This window comes from Mustela erminea, chromosome 6, assembly GCF_009829155.1.
Source record: "Mustela erminea isolate mMusErm1 chromosome 6, mMusErm1.Pri, whole genome shotgun sequence".
Classification (NCBI taxonomy): Eukaryota; Metazoa; Chordata; class Mammalia; order Carnivora; family Mustelidae; genus Mustela; species Mustela erminea.
In genome coordinates, this window is record NC_045619.1 from 130131861 (window position 1) to 130149506 (window position 17646).

At 40.6% G+C, this 17646-nt stretch overlaps 2 protein-coding genes across 3 annotated transcripts in view; both read left to right on the forward strand.

The window, feature by feature from the left end:
• Positions 1-5746, forward strand: part of YME1L1 (YME1 like 1 ATPase) — a 51224-nt gene extending 45478 nt beyond the window's left edge. For both annotated transcript variants that reach the window (XM_032349704.1, XM_032349705.1), the window contains 4 exons: positions 321-447; positions 536-609; positions 1653-1739; positions 4601-5746. In XM_032349704.1, coding sequence (XP_032205595.1) covers positions 321-447; positions 536-609; positions 1653-1739; positions 4601-4744 — 432 coding nt within the window. In that variant the 3' untranslated portion in view covers positions 4745-5746. The remainder of the gene's footprint in view (positions 1-320; positions 448-535; positions 610-1652; positions 1740-4600) is intronic.
• A 3468-nt stretch (positions 5747-9214) lies between these two features.
• The window catches only part of LOC116594363 (ankyrin repeat domain-containing protein 26-like), a 636289-nt gene continuing 627857 nt past the window's right edge, over positions 9215-17646 (forward strand). Inside the window, exon 1 of the mRNA XM_032349687.1 lies at positions 9215-9679. The gene's annotated coding sequence lies outside the window, so the exon portion shown is untranslated. The remainder of the gene's footprint in view (positions 9680-17646) is intronic.

Sequence of the window (17646 nt, forward strand, 5' to 3'; positions counted from 1 at the left end):
CCTTCTTATCTTTCTAACGATAGACATTTTAAGCCTTTCTTTCTGGCACCTGGGTACAAGTCCATCCTATTGCAGCATTATCCTATTGCAGGGTTATAGAGCTATGACATGTAAAATGAACTTTTGCTTTATAAAGAATTTTTCTTCCTTTGCATAATGCCAGTTTTGTCGTTAGTCGCCTGAAACCATCTCTACAAAATTCTTTGAGCTGTCAGCATCATGACATTAAGTGCTATAGCAAGAGCCAGATGATAATTCTGATCATTAATGTAAATATTTCCAACTCTGTCTGGAGTTATTCTTTGTTTCCAATTGTCTAGGTGTCCCTCTTGCCTGAGAATGACAGATGGAATGAAACTAGAGCTCAGCTGCTTGCGCAGATGGATGTTAGTATGGGAGGAAGAGTGGCTGAGGAGCTTATATTTGGAACTGACCATATCACAACAGGTTAGCTGTAAAGAGTGGCATTCAGATTGTACTTGCTGATATAAAAATATTTTTAAATACTGAGTCTATGTATATTTTTAAATTTTAGGTGCTTCCAGTGATTTTGATAATGCAACCAAAATTGCAAAGCGGATGGTTACCAAATTTGGAATGAGTGAAAAGGTAATAGCTAATTTTACCCCTCCCTCATGTATCAAATGATGATTTGCCAAGTGTCTCCTTATGAGACAGGGTTCTTTTTTTATTCTTAAGACTTTATTTTTTTATTGGAGAGAGCGAGCATGAGAGGGATTATGGTCAGAGGGAGAAGCAGACTCCCAGCTGAGCAGGGAGCCCAGTGCAGGACTTCATCCTAGGACTCTGGGACCATGACCCGAGCTGCAGTGAGTCTCTTAACCCACTGAGCTACCCCAGGCACCATAGGAGAGAGGGTTCTCATTATAAATTGGTAACATTTACTTTTCTCCTGTCTCATTCCGAGTAGATTTGTCACAGCTCATTCGAAACTAAACTTTTTTTTTTGAGTGCTAAAGTATAATACTCAGTTTCCATTCTAGCTGCTTGGACAAAAATTATATGTCATGAATTAAGCAAATGATAAGATATTCCATTTCTGTTCATATGACCTAAAACTTCTGTTTGCCGAGCTTGCTTACCTTACCCTTCCCATGTATTTCACTCTCCTACATTATCACTGTGGCTTCACACAGCACTTCTAATACACTACATTGTGGATTTCTGGATTTGGAATAGTGGCAAAGGTTTTCTAAGAAGGTACTCAGAACCATACTGTAGGATTTTTTTTTTTTTTTTAAGATTTTATTTATTTATTTGACAGAGAGAAAGATCACAGGTAGGCAGAGAGGCAGGCAGAGAGAGAGGGGGAAGCAGGCTCCCCACCGAGCAGAGCGCCCGATGCAGGGCTCAATCCCAGGACCTTGAGATCACAACCCAAGCCACCTGAGCCGAAAGCAGAGGCTCAACCCACCAAGCCACTGAGGCGCCCCCATACTTAGATTTTAAAGTTTCTCTCTTGTTCATACTTTTTAGTCTTACACTTTCAGAAGAATGATGAAATTTCTATACTAAATTTCTTCCTTGCCCTTGATGAGGTTTTCTTACGTATAGGATAGTACTTCCTCTGTTTACATTTATGAGTGGCTTGGGGTGTTTTTGTTCAATTTCTTTCTTTTCGTTTGTTTTAGCTTGGAGTTATGACCTACAGTGATACTGGGAAACTGAGTCCAGAAACTCAATCTGCTATTGAACAAGAAATTAGAATCCTTCTAAGGGTAATAATTCTGTTTTTCTGTGCTTATTCATCTGTCTAGTCATTAATGTGCCTAAATAGTTAGGTGCTACCAGAAGATAATGGTTATCCCCTGTGTAGAACTGTTGCTATATATAATCAAGAGAATGAGTGCACCATTGAAGCCATGATTTGAGTATGTAGTTGGGAGCCTCTGTTCATAGACTGAGTCTTTATTTTATTCTGGCCATAGGCTAGGAACAGTTAGTATCAGTAATTATAAATATTCTACTTCATTTATAAAACCATAGTGTTGTTAGAATAGGGAGGATATTGATTATTTGAGTCTTTATTAGTTTTTCACTCTGACATACATTTTATTCCACAAATATTATTTGTTTTGTGCCTCGCTGTGTACATACGCTGAGAATAAAGCATAAAGGTCTTTGAAAACAAAAGTCTTTTTGATTTCAGGGTCCAGTACAGAGTACGTGAACGTCGATTCAGTGAGATGAGTGAGTAGGTTCTGTGGAATCCCCTTAAGGCACAGCAGATGCTGGATTAGGGCAGTGAGGGGGGAAATTGAGGAAAAATAAATGCATTCAAGAGATGCTGATCTAGTGGAATCGAATGCCTTTCTGATATTTGGGTGAGAGAGCAGCTAAATTAAGTAACAAAGCTGTGTTCTCGATTTCTGCCTGGTGCAGCCATCTAGTTATGTGTGCCGTTGACTGAGAAACCACTGATGATGGCCCAAGGTGGGGAAGTGTGTAGATTATAAGCTGAGTTTTATACATATTGAATTTGAAGTGTATTCTTTTTTTAAGGTTTTACTTGTTTATTTGAGAGAGAGCGAGAGAGCCTGAGCATAAAGTGGGGTGGGTGAGGGGCAGAGGGAGAAGCAGATATCCCTGTTGAGCAGGGAGCCTGATGGGGGGCTCGATCCCTGGTCTTTGGTATCATGACCTGAGCTGAAGGCAGATGCTTAACCAAGGGAGCTGCCCAGGTGCCCCTGAATTTGAGGTGTCTTAGTGAAGATTTCACGTGGGGAGGGATACGTGGGTCTGGTGCTTAGTGCAGAGGTTGGATATGTGCATTCCATTTGGATGTACATGAAGGCAGGTCTTAGAATGGAAAAGACTGAGCTAAATGGCAGAAAAAGTCTAGTGAACGAGAACTGGAATTAGGGTTGTAGATGGCCGAATGAAAGATGTTGAAGTCAGGTGGTGTAAACTTCAAAGGAATCATGCTTTATAGAAGAGGCTCATCGAGTAATCGTCTGTCAGCGGTGAGGGGAGCAATGGTCTCACCTCTTTACTCTGAAAGATCTGGGATAGGAGGGAATCAGTAGCTGTCAGTCGAGGGATTCGGAGTGTCCCCAGGAGGGCCAGGTTTTGATTAACTCAAGGAGGTAAAAGCTTTAAAATCATTACTTCTATGAAAAGTTTATATGATGAAAAGGTTTAGAAGGTGTTTTACAAGAGGAATTCTCTCTCCCTTGCCTGAATCTTCATTCTTTTTTTTACTATTTATGTTATCTTGAGTAAATTATCTCTTCTAGTATTAGAGCATTGGAAATACTCTTTCTTTGCTCTTAATCCTTTTCTGAAATGTTAAGCTTGCGAGGGCGGTAGGTACTCTTTCCACTAGATGGCACACTTACATTGTTATTAAGGAAAAGGATGCTTAGCTAGTATGCATTTTAGGTTCAAATGTATATGAAACTTAAAGATATAAAAACCTTATCATAGTCTTACTTGTTACAGTGTAAGGGTTTCATTCCAATGGAGTTTTTAAAATTAATACTAATTTATCCTTGGATATTAATTTCAATATTCCATGACATATTTATAATGCTTAATATGTTTTCTTTAATTTGTTATTTCACTTGACCATAACAGTTTTGTTCAGAATGTCTAACGATGTTTGTTTTTAATAGTTGTGTTATTTTTATATGACGTGTGCTTCTTGGTGTTGGTAAACTCATTTTACAGTAGTATAGTTGTCACTGACTGACAGGTAAGTTGTTAGCAAATAAGAGAATAGATAAGTAGATCTTTTCTGGCCATTTACAGTGAATAAACTGGTGAAATCTCACAAGGCAAAGGGAGCAAACCTGCCTTTCCTTTTTTACATTTATATTGAATAGAGAAATAGATTTTTTTGTTCGCAGACCTTACTTAAAAAGCAGATAAGTATTATATATACTTACATATCTTTAAGTATTGCTGCCCAAGTAGTCCTCACTTATCCATGGGATAGATTTTGGGTTAAAAATAGGACGTTCGCAAGTATGAAACTAATCTTTGAGAACCAAGCTTGCCTTATCAATCAATCAATCAATCAATCAGTCAGTCAATCGGGTAGGCTCCATGCCTTAAGAGACTCTTTTTTTTTTTAAAGATTTTATTTATTTATTTGACAGAGAACACAAGTAGGCAGAGAGGCAGGCAGAGAGAGAGGAGGAAGCAGGCTCCCTGCTGAGCAGAGAGCCCGATGCGGGACTCGATCCCAGGACCCTGAGATCATGACCTGAGCCGAAGGCAGCGGCTTAACCCACTGAGCCACCCAGGCGCCCGCCTTAAGAGACTCTTAATCTCACAAAACAAACTGAGGATTGCTGTGGGGAGGGAGGGGGAGGGATGGCGTGGCTGTGTTTCGGATATTGGGGAGGGTAGGTGCTATGGTGAGCGCCGAGAAATGTGTAAACCTGATGATTCACAGACCTGTACCTCTGGGGCAAATAGTACATTCTATGTTAATTTTTTTAAAGAAGCTTCATGCTTTTTTATCTTCTATAAATAGAAATGAATATAGTTCACTTTTTTTAAGGTATTTACTTTTTATGGTTTTTCTTCTACTACGTTTTCTGCCTCTTAGATACCTGCTTTTTTTTAATTTCAGGACTCCTATGAACGAGCGAAACATATCTTGAAGACTCATGCAAAAGAGCATAAGAATCTAGCAGAAGCTTTACTAACCTATGAGACTTTGGATGCCAAAGAGATCCAAATTGTTCTTGAGGGAAAGAAATTGGAAGTGAGATGAGAACTCTTAAAATGGACGCATTGCCGGTTTTGCTGCAGGAATATATAAGTAGCATTTCCGTAGTTTCCTTTTGCGATGCTTTTCTCCCATTCTTGCCTTGGTATCACTCAAGAGTGTGAAACGCTTTGTCTCTCTTTTGTCACATTTAATCTAATTCTGTTTATTCTCATGATGGCACCTATGGTAAATTATCAACCTAGCAAATATGTTAAAGAAAATAAAGAACTATTAGGATTGGAAACAGCTTGTTTGAAAAATGTTAATCAGTTATTCACTTGAAAATAAGTAATGATTTTATGGTTGGTTCCTCTACTAGATGTGAATAAAAATTGTGCCTTTAGCTCTTGGGAAGTACTTTTACTTGGCAACGTAAAATTATCGAAGGATTATCTTTGTTTTTAGATAGTACCATTTATCTTTGACGAAAAAATGCTGCCGTTTGGCTCAAGTAAAGCATATTTCTATATAGGTCAGTGGAAACTTCATTAAATGCACTTAATTATTGTGCTCCCGATTGTCCATACTAAAATAGTTCTGTTTTTGTCTATCTAAGGGAGAATTGTAAATGTACAGATTTAATCAGAATTTAAATGATTACAACCTCTTAGAAAAGCAGCTTGCATTTTCATGGTCTTTTTTTTTTTAAAAAAAACATCATCATTCTTACTAATGGAATTTATTTCAGAGTAGTAAATATTTTGTTAAATAAAAAGTGAGTTCACTTCAAAATCTGAATAACTATATAATTATGCTTGGTATTAAAAGAAAGATTAGCCTCAAATCTCAGTCCTTTCAAAGTGAACTTTGAATTACCCTCCTGGTTTTGCGAAGTCATGTTTCCTTTTCATTCAGATTTTGTGAACACGAACATGTTGTTACAGGATTTACAGATGACTTTATTTAACTGAATAGAGAATTATTTTAGAGCTCATTGTATTGGCTTTACAACCAGATTATATTCTTGAAGTGATTTTATTAAAATTACCTACAGTTTTCTAATAACTTTTAAGCTGTATATGGTCTTCATTGAAGAAGTTGATAGAGGGAGTTTGCTATACAGTATCTTGCCTCTTATTTTTTTTTTTTTTTGGTAATTTTAAATTTTGATCTAATTTCAAACTTACAGAAATGTTACTTGAATAATACAAGGAACACCCGTGTACCCTTGATCCAGATTCATTATCCCATTTTTTAATTGGCCACTTCCCTTTCCCCTTTCTCTCCTCTTTCATCCTTCCCTGTCCCTCTCTCCTTCCTTCCTTCTCCCTGTGTGTATACATGGCTTTGTGTGGACACAGGTTTTTATTTTTCCTAGATAGACTTCTGGGGTTGAAATTGCTGGGTCATGTAGTAAGTTTCTGTTTACCTTTGTATGGACCTGATGAAATGCATCATTCTCCATATCTTCTACAGCATATTCTTAGAGTCTTTTTGATAAAGTCATTCTGGTGTGAATGAAATATTATCTCATGGATTTACATACGTTTATCTACACTAGTGATTCCTCTCCAGTTTTATTGGCCATGTGTATATTTTCTTTAAAGAAACGTCCATTCAGAGCACCCTCACTGTCACTTTTGGGTTCTTATTATGTGGTGTAAGATACCATATATTCTGAACGCAAGTCCCTTTTTTTTTTAAAGATTTTATTTATTTATCAGGTAGAGATCACAAGTAGACAGAGAGGCAGGCAGAGAGAGAGAGAGAGAGAGAGAGAGAGGAGGAAGCAGGGTCCCTGCTGAGCAGAGAGACTGATGTGGGGCTCGATCCCAGGACCCCGGGATCATGACCTGAACCGAAGGCAGAGGCTTTAACCCACTGAGCCACCCAAGCGCCCCTACTTTGGTTAATTCTTAAAATCATTAGCCAATGTAATAGGAATAGCAAATGTAATAGGAATCTGGCAATTTGGGGGAAGCTGGTTTTGTATTAGCTGTTGTCATGGGTCTACTCCCATTCCTGTCTGTCTGCTTCACCCACAATATCAGGTATAGTCCAGTTGTAATTACTGGATCAAGCACCACATGAAAAGGATTTTCTGTAGACTCTCAGTATACAGCCCATATGTATATATGAGCCACACAGCCATCTTGTTTGCATTTTACTTGATTTTTTTTTCAACTGCATCATACCATTCTTTAATATTCGTTCTTTCTGGTGAAATCTTTACCGTCCAATTTGTGCCTTCCCTAAGTAGCTGCCAGAAACTGCCAACTTCTGTTAACAAAAGTGTAGCTTAAAAAGTTCTTCACTCTTTTGCCAAATAGATACACAGATATCAAAACAATAACCATTTACAAATTATAATGGAAAAATATGCTATCACAGTAGAAAAATGAAAGAGCCCAGATATAAATATATCAAGAAGTATGCAAAAAAAAATAAGCAGGATTTATATGAGGGAAAAGACCACCCGGAAGCTCATAAGACTTAAATTGAAAGACATATGTATCTAGATACACTGAAATGGAAAGACATAAGAGTTAAGAAATTGAGAGACATAACATGTTTCTAGATACACTGAATCAAGATTGATTCTGTTAGGGTTAATTCTCTTAAACCAAATTGCAGACAGATTCTCACTGTGAATTGTTTTAAATTTGGTATAGTGATGAAAAATTCATCTCAAATAATGTAGAGGTAAATATTGCCAAGACAATACTGAAAGAAAAGATTAAGAAAGGGGACTATGGACTTGTAATGGATTTTTTTAAAAAAAGATTTATTATTTATTTGACAGAGATCACAAGTAGACAGAGAGGCAGACAGGGTTGGGGGTGGGGCGAAGCAGGCTCCCTGTTAAGCAGAGAGCCTGAAGCGGGGCTCAATCCCAGGACCCTGGGATGTATCTGTAATGGATATTAGAACATTTTTTTTAAAGATTTTTTATTATTCATTTGACAGAGAGAGATCACAAGTAGGCAGAGAGACAGGCAGAGAGAGAGAGAGAGAGGAGGAAGCAGGCTCCCTGCTGAGCAGAGAGCCCGATGCGGGACTCGATCCCAGAACCCTGGGATCATGACCTGAGCCGAAGGCAGCAGCTTAACCCACTGAGCCACCCAGGCACCCTAGAACATATTTTGTAAAGAGGTTAAAAATAGTACAGTACGGATACAAGAAGAGTACTAGTCAATTGAACAGAATGTTAAACCCAGAATCGGGGAAAAAAAAAACCACCTGAGAATTTAATTAACGATGAAATGGTATTTTAAACTAGGTGAGAAAAGATGGATTAGTTATGACAAGCAAATAACCTTTTTTTTTTTTTACTTAGTTCTTAAATGTTGGGGCACATGTGTGACTCAGTGTGTTAAACTCTGATTCTTCATTTCAGCTCAGGTTATGAAGTCAGGGTCCTGAAATCATACCCGCCCCTCTGTGCTTGGAGTGGAGCCTGTGTAAGAGTCTCCTCTCTCTCTCTCTCTCATTGCCCCTTCTCCCCATTATCTACCCCACCCACTCTCTCTCTAAAAAAACAAAACAAAACAGGGGCGCCTGGGTAGCTCAATGGGTTAAAGCCTCTGCCTTCAACTCAGGTCATGATCTCAGGGTCCTGGGATCCAGTCCTGCATCAGGCTCTCTGCTCAGGGAGGAGCCTGCTTCCTCCTCTCTCTCTGCCTGCCTCTCTGCCTACTTGTGATCTCTGTCTGTCAAATAAAAAAAAAAATCTTAACAAAACAAAACAAACCTTAAATGTTGCACCATGCTCCAAAATAAAGCTTAAAGATTTAATTGGGAAATGACAGCAAAAAATAAAAGTAAAGAAAATGTAAGTGTAAGGCTGGGCCTAATGGGAGCATTAAGAGGCAGGCAGAAATGCATTTTCATCTGGAGAACGTGCCTGGTTTTCCCCCTCACAAGTTTGCACTTGATGATACACATTGCCAAGTCTATGACCATGAAAACAGGTTTTTAAAAAACTTATTTTTTTGACGGAGAGGGAGAGAGAGAGAGAAAAAAAGAAAGAGAAAAAAAGAGAAGCCCGCTCCCCGCTGAGCCAGGAGCCCAGGATCATGCCCCAGGGACGGCAGGCGCCCAACGAACTGAGCCATCCAGGCATCCAGGCGCCCCTGAAAACGACTTTTTTTTTTTTTTTAAAGATTTTATTTATTTATTTGACAGAGAGAAATTACAAGTACACTGAGAGGCAGGCAGAGAGAGAGAGAGAGAGAAGGAAGCAGGCTCCCTGCCGAGCAGAGAGCCCGATGCGGGACTCGATCCCAGGACCCTGAGATCATGACCTGAGCCGAAGGCAGCGGCTTAACCCACTGAGCCACCCAGGCGCCCCTGAAAACGACTTTTTTTTTTTTTAAAGATTTATTTATTTATTTGACAGAGAACACAAGTAGACAGAAGCAGGCAGAGAGAGAGGAAGGGAAGCAGGCCCCCTGCTGAGCAGAGAGCCCGATGCGGGACTCGATCCTAGGACCTTGAGATCATGACCTGAGCCGAAGGCAGCGGCTTAACCCACTGAGTCACCCGGGCGCCCCTGAAAACGACTTTTTATTGCTGCATCTGCTCAATTCCATGGAGACCAGCTGGGACCCGGAGGGATATAGAAGAGGGATAAACTAAGGGATAGCCTTTTTTTAGGGACATTTTCTGGGGGAGGAGGCATTCAGCATCCTGAAGTTTCATGCACTCTAGCCCCAGTAGTATATAAGGACTGCTTTTCCACACTGGCAACTCTAACCTCTGCGGATATAGCCAGAAAGGGTCAGCCAACTCCCACTAACGTTTGAAGGGAACCCTCCCCGCGTCACTGAAATTTGAGAGGTTTAGGCCTCGCACATGCGCTTTGCGCACCTTGAGTCGCCGGCCCTTTCTATGCAGGCGCAGTCTCCGCGACGCGGGATTCAGAGGTGCGCAAGCGCATTTGTGCTTGGCGTCATGGTTACCGTTGTTAGGTGCTCCAAGATTCCAAACCCTGGCGAGGTCGGTTTGGCTTATCTCTAGCGCTAGTGTTGGCGTCTAGAGGCGGCGAAAAGCCGAGCGGAAGGTGAAGTGTTGGTGAAGCCTCTAGGCTTTGCGATGAAGAAGTTTTTTGGTTTCGGGGCTGGGAAGGGGCGTTCATCCCCGACCTTTCGCACGGAGCCGATGAGTGGCTTGGGGGCCCGGGCTGACAAGAATGAAGAAGTCAACAAGTCGCAGCGCGGGTATGACGTCCGCCTGAAAGATCTCAAAAAGATCCACAGGGCTGCCGCCGTGGGCGACGTAGCGAAAATGCAGCGGTTGCTACTGCTTGGGAAAGACGTGAATAAAAGAGACAAGATGAAACGGTAATAGGGACTTGGAAGCCGGCGGCGCGAGACGGCGGGGAAGCGTGGGGGGACCGGGAGAAACGCGCACCTTCCCGGGCTCAGCCTGTGGAGCGGAGCGGTCCTGTCACCGAGGGCGCTTGGCGGCCTTCCCTCCTGAGGCGGGCAGCAAGGGGTCTAGCGCCCAGGCCGGCTGTCTGAGCAGCAAAACAAAATCCTCAGCTGCCTTTGGCCCCACTCGTAAGTCCCCGTATAGGTCACTTAAGAGACAGCTTTGACGTGATTGAACCACATTTCAATAGTGATAGAAAAGAAATGAAGTATACACAGTATTTTACTTTATTTTTTAAGATTTTATTATTTGACAGAGAGAGACACAGAGGGAGGGAACACGGCAGAGGGAGTGGGAGAGGGGGAAGCAGCTCCCCACCCCCAGCAGAAAGCCCGATGTGGGGCTTGATCTTAGGATCCTGAGATCAGGACCTGAACCCAAGGCAGATGCTGAATGACTGAGCCACCCAGGCGCCCCCAGTATTTTATTTTTAATGGGCATCATTTTATACGATAATGCCATTAATAAAAGGTCTATTCCCGTAATAGATCAACTTCTGGGCTACAAATTGCTTCGATAAAATCCAATATATAATTTTTATCTGTGTCCACTTTGTATGTATGTTATTTACTGACTGGCTGTCGAAGGAAATTTTGAATTGGGAAGATGGTTCTGTTCGTGATTAGGAAGACGTATTTCTCAAAATGTGTACTCTTCCTGTATTTATGGACATTCCATTAAGCAAATAAAATTATCATGGTTTTAAGAATTTTGGGTTCCACCTGCTCTCTTTTATCATTGTGATGACATTAAGCAAATTTTTGGAATCACCATAGTGTACACCTGAGAGTAATAGAACACTGCATGTTAACTGGAATTAAAATAAAAACTTAAATTTTTATAAGTAGACAGATTTGCCCTTCCAGATACCAAATGTATCTTAAATTTCCACAAATTACATGGTTACTAAGAGCTGAAAAAAGACAGATGAATGAATGGGGCATAGTAGAAAATGCCAAACACCCAAATATGGTGACATTTCATATTAGTAGGAAAAGGTGAATCATTCATAAGTGGTGGAGAAATATCTGCTATTTATTTATTTACAGTAGTATTGATGAAGTTCCAGAACCTAGGTGAGGTTCGGTGGGGTGAGGTCCGGAGCCGATGACCAAGAAAGAATTCTTGAGACATCTTTGGTGCAAAATGGTGGTTTATTAAAGCACGGGGACAGGACCCGTGGACAGAAAGAGCTGCTGCATCGGGGATGTGAGGAGTGGCTGATTATATTCACAGGATTGGGTAGGTGAGGACAAAGGGGCTGTTCAGAACAGCTGTCAGGGTAAAGAAGACAGGATATTGAAGGCCTGGTGTCTATCAAGCCAAGGCTGTTTTTCCCTTTAACAAGGCACTAGCATGAAGACAATTGGGAGTTTCCTGGTGGAATGTCACATTCCTCCTATCAAGCATCCTTGTTAGTGAGATTTCCTTCTGCTTTAGCCTCCTTCAGTTTTTATGGACGGGAGGGTGATGTTAGGACTTGAGGAACGGAGTTATGTGCCTCTGGAAATTGGGCTATTGATAAGGTAGGACATTTGTAAACCAAGGGAGACTCCTGTCTTGCAGGATTGTGATCTCTGCAAGTTAACTATTTGTTTTTCTTTTAGGGCAGTGGGGGTGCCTGAGGAACGTCACACATATTACCGAGGGGAGTTGGTGGAGAGGGGGTGCAAGGTGCCAGCTTTTGCTTTGTCCTCAGCCAGCCTCCTGCTCCCTCATCATTCCCCCCGAACAATTTTGACCCTTTAATCTTTAAGGTAGTTGAAGGTGGAAGGTCTCATCTTCTATAACTTCTTCCTGCTGAAAAGGGGCGTTGAGCTGTCCCTACCTACTTGGGTCAACATTGATCAGTTGAGGAACGTATAGGGGAGTTACGAAAGATGGAGGCAGCTGAATCCAGCGCTGACAGTGAAAAGGTGTCTTTGCGCGTGGTGAGGATCATCTGTTGTGAAGTAATTGCAGTAATGGAGTTTTGGCACCAAGTAGAGAAACATTGAATAGAGCAACACATTAAGATTAATAAGGCTATAAGAATAAGAAGCCCCAAAAGGGAGATTTTTAATTGTTGGCCATAGTCCTCCTTTAAGCCAGGAACTTAACCAATCACTGGAGAGAAGGATCTTGTAGAGCCTTAATCTGTATATTCATATCTTTTATTAGTCCTGTGACATTTTTGTGATATCTGGGATGTACACGCAACATTCTGCTTTGATAATTGCGCATGTGCCACCCTGTGCTGCTGTCAGGACATCTAAGGCCATTCTATTTTTAGGACTGTCTTGCATATCTGGGAGACTTCGATATTAAGTAAGGAGATGCTATTTAGTGAATCATTGAGTGCCTTTGCAGTATATTTATTAAGGACTTCTACATGCCACATGATACCCTCTAGTCCCACAGATGGAGCAAAAATGGATGTTAAGTGATCATACCATTTAAAAACAGATCATGTCCATCTTTGCTTTAAATTGGGGAGATTAGCTGGAGTGGTGATGGTTTTAGTAATGGGCCCATGAGTCCAGGCAAATCGTAAGGTAAAGCAACCTATACACCCTGGAGGAAGTCAGGGCCACAGGTTAGTTCCACGTATCCAGTGAGTTCTATTTGGAGCTGACCATCTAATGCCAGGTCGCCTTACCCAATCAGTAGCAAACCAGTCAGTAGCCTGGAGTACTATTACTTGGGAACACATTTTTAATGATATCCATCCTAGATGTCGTGTGTTATTTGCCCAAGTATCATATGTATGATTTTTTTGTTCTGGGCATTAAACTGCCTTTCGACTGAGCTGTCCAATAGTAGGTGTGAGCCACAAATATGTATCCCAGATTTGATATATGCCATCCTCAGTATAGCGATAAGGAGGGTTTTGTAACTTAGGCCCATATTTGATTGGGGAGTTATGGCTTGACAGCAATCCCCTTTCCTTCCAAATAGCTCCATGAGCATGTAGTACCAGGAAGTCATATTTGGAGTCAGTGTTAATGTTTATTTTTAGGCTTTGGCAATTGCAAAGTGCTAGTGAGCACTATGGCATACCTAGATTTTCTTATTCTTTTTATGAAAACTATTGTCACCAGTAAACTAACTGTCATTTGTATTTTTAATAGGAGCATCTTAAATCTGGCCAACTAGAGTAAGCAAGATTGATAACCTCTGAACAGTTTTGCTCTATAGAGAAAGAAGTACAATGGTCAGGTTGAGGCATATGGGTACCTAGGTTTAAAGTTTGACAAGATTTTAAGGATTATTTTTGGCATATCTGTAAGTGTAGCCCAGTATTTAATAAATTGGCCTCCATCATCCATTGGTGACCTTTGGCTTTTAAGACAAATCTAGACCTGATGTGAAGTCATTACAGTCAGGGACTGTCCCATAGTGAGCTTTGAGGCTCTTTTTATGAGGAGGACTGTTCTATGCTTCGCTAAAGCATCTGTTTGCAATTGCACTTCAACAGAGGTGGCTTCTAGGAAAATATGACTAAAGGATGAAATCATTAAGAAGCCCTTTGAGTGGTCCAGGCTTAACAATATCCTGTACAGAGGATCATTGGCAAGTGGGAGAAAACTTGTTGAGAGACAAGGGGAGTTCCCATGCATCATCCAATCCAATCGTAAAGAAAGTGGAGTCATCCATTATCTCCACAAGTCCATAGTTAATCCTATGGAGTGCGGTATGCTGGCTTTTAGGCAATTTCATTATTCCAGCCACACACAAGGTGATAGTTAAGTTATACAGTTGTTGGGGAATCAATCCCATTTTCTAGTTGTTTAATCATGTGCCATGGAGTCTTGTTATTATCCCCTCAGAATAAAAAAAAACAAGAAGATGGTCTAAATGAGCTATTGTGCAACTTTTCTGAAGTTTACCTCAAACTGTCTAGCTTAGGTAAACAAATATCTAAAGACAATCAAATCTAGAATTTAACATACATAAAGGTATGTTATTAAAACATAATTTTTCTCTCCAAAATAACCCTCATTTCCAGAGATAGCCAAATCAGGACTAATTTATTTGAGAGACAAGTCCAGTTTTAACAAACTTGGCCTAATTATTTACATAAGCTCAGCAAGAAGAGTGAGTGTGATCATATATATCTTTTAGAATCTGCACTGCTGGAACTTCTTATAAGGAATCTAGGTTGAACTTTTAGTAGCCTCTCCAGGCCAGAAGAAGGCTCTCCATGCCATCAAACATGCCTACAATACCTGTTGATTTGGCGAATTCCTCTTCCTGAGGCTCTGCACCTACCAGGGAGTGACTTTCTTTACTCAACTGGTGAGGCTGCTGAGAACTCTGTAAGCAAGGTATCAGGCCACAGTTCCAAGTGGCTTTACGGCTCCAGGTTTCATAAAGTCAACCCTAGTTCTTTTAAAATGTCTGGTCATATCTGAGTCTATGCATGTCTTTCTCAAATATGACATTCCAGTCAAAGCCTTGGTAAAATAATCCATGTTTCCAATGGTGTCCTGTTACAAGGAGAACAGATTCTTATTGAACTTATGCAAATGACTGATTGACATGGAAGAAAGAATACTTACTGAGACCTTTTGATTTTCAGGGTGCTCAGATAGAAAAGTTGAATGCTTTGATTTGTTTGAAAATAATTTTACATTTCTGTAAGTCACAGACATCTTAAGAAAAAAGTATCCCTAGTCTGGAAGAGCAAACATTAGAGAACCAGCCATGTTTAAAATAAGACAAAACATTAAGAGACACAACACTATAATCTTGTAGTTCATTTAGTCCCATGTTACTAAATCTGGTGAATTCAGCTTCAGTTAGTTCTGGAAATTCTTACCCATTTCAGGTTTAGGATTTTCAAGTATATCAAATATCTGTGTTTGTCTTGAAAATCCTTGATATGAATCTGCTTGAAGAAAAAACTCATTTTACAAGAGAATTAAAACAATTATAAATGACAAAAACTCAGAATGGATATGGTTAGAGCTGATGAGACAAGAGTTTACAATTTAGCTGGCAAGGCAATCAGGTTATTTCTGTGACACATAACACTTCCATAATTATAATATCAAGTGATGATTTATCAAAACATTAAAACTTTAGGAAATGCATAGAATCTCTTGAATAGTTATAGCATTTACCCAAATGAAACCCAAGGTATATCATTGGTTTAGCAGTACTTCATGAGTAACTTAGTATACCAAGGAAAAGCCCGAGTTAAAGAGATTTACAACTTAAATCTTGTCAACATTTGCTAAAATCTTATAAAGTTTTAAAGCACATGCCTAAATATAATTAGGGATATACTTATCCCTGATATAGGCAAAATGAGAAAGTGGTTTTTCTGGACAGGAAAAGAGAAAACCATTTACATTTTCTTCTTAACAGCAGATCAATTAATCTAAGAAAACTTTGTCCTTTTTGAACAGAGAGAATTTCAGTCCTATACCAATGTACCTTTAAAACCCGTTCATTTCAATCTTAGTCCGTCCTGACCCTACCTAAAATTCCTCTTCTGAAGATTTCCCTTCACAAACCTTCTACAACTTTCCTTTGCATTCAGGTTTTGTCCCAAGCCATTTCCTTCCAAACAACCATTTCATTTAGGACAAAATTACCTTCTTTTACTTTTAAAAAGATGTATTCTAATTTTTTATTTTTTTACATTTCTTCTACTTTCCTACATACAGAGTTGCTTCTTTTATTTCCATCAGTCTTAGTTACACTTAGCATTTTGTACTATTAGAAAGACCTTAACCTCTAGTCAGTTATTAACCAATTGTGAATGGTTACAACAGAATTCTTTAGATGCCAATTTATGAATCAGTTAAGCACAAAACACGTTTACCAACAGATTTAAATATTCTTATTTTCTTTGTTGAAAGAAGTCAAAAACACAAACCTACAACCAGTAATTAATGACTTAGCATTTTATCCTGTTTGGTTAAGACCTAGATGTCCATAATTTAATTCCATTTGTCATCCAACCAAAACTTTAAAGTTTCAGGTTACCAAAGACTTTGAAAGCTATCTCAGCAATTACCCGTTAAAACTTTGAGACAGACAACCATCAGTTTAGTCATCTCTTTGCTAACGGATTTTAACAAATAGCACGAGCTTATTTGACTTTCAGTAAACGTCGAAGTTTCACATTTACTGCTGATAACTTAGAAGGCATGTCTATCTTAATTAAACCAACAAACTTAACTTAGCTCAGATACTGATTTACGTTCCACCTGGGCCCACTCCACTTTGAATATTTACCTGAGATACGGGTGGAAAGATCCAGAGTGGGGGGTGTTGGGTCCAGGGACTGCTCTTCTTGCTCCTTGACAGTGCGGAGAGGAGGAGCCACGGTGTGTGATCTAGAGGCTAGTCATGCAGGCTGCATGCACGTTGGTGCAGAAACACGAGAAGGGGGAAACAGAAGAAACAAAGTGCTGCCAGGAGGCAGAGAAAGGATTCCGGGTTTTAGAGCTCATCAGCCCCAACAGAGGAGCAGATGCCATGCTTTCCCACCAACAAAGGAAAAAGGCTTAGGCAGTCCCTGTCAGGCCAGAGAAAACAGGGAATTTCCCCGAAACAAAGGGAGTTTCGGCAGCTGCTTGGAAATATTCCTTAAGGTCTCTGTCTCGAGTTAGACTAACCCCAGTTGGCTCCAGTGATAGCCATTAACACGGGAAATGAGTGAGGCAGAAGCCCCCACATCTATTAGGAGGAACAGAGAGAGATAAAGTCAGAGTCCCCTTTGCTAGGGATGGCCCAGCAACCTGGGTTTACTAGAAGGCTTATTTACGTAATTATCATCCAGTGTGTCAGGAGGAAGTTTACTAGCTGACTCATTAGGGCAAACACATTCTGCAAACCTCCTTAGTTCGGGGTCCTGGTGTAGAGCAATGAAGGCCTAGGTGTGAGCAATGAAGGTATCTTAGGCCCATTTGCCCTGTTTGCTGCAGAGGAGAGCTAACTGATAGTTCCCTTTGAGGCCACGCAGTGTTAGAGCAGCTCAGTCCTTTCCTAAGTTTTGCAATCCAAATTATTTCCAGTGGGTTAAAAGGCACCCCAAGGTAGAGTCCTTGGGAACTGAAGAAGCCTACTGAGGCCATGCTCCCAGAAAAGGAAAGAAGGTCCATTACCAAATCCCCCCTGACTCCTGGGTAGTGTCCCACGCAGGATATGTCAGAGGTTCCTGTCTGTCAAAAGCGACCAGAAGCATCCCTCAACAAAAATCGCTATTGATCACCATCCTGCCTTCCCCGGGAAGGCATTCCTGCTGTAAAAGGCCCTGGAGGGGTGCCGGTGTCCCTCCTCTTCCCCATCGCGTCCTAGGCTGCTGATGGGTGCCTGGTGAATGGACCAAAATACTATGCCATGCCATGCCATCGTCTGTCCTGAAAACTGCATACTGTTTTGCCATTTTAATCCATGGAAATACTAGAAAAGTTTGGCAAGGGGAAATTACCCAATTTTGTAGCTTTAAGAAGTCTGTAGAAGACACTGACAAGAAACGGTAGAGACTGAAATCCATCATGGTCTATGCGACATTCTAACACATGTGGTCCTTGCAG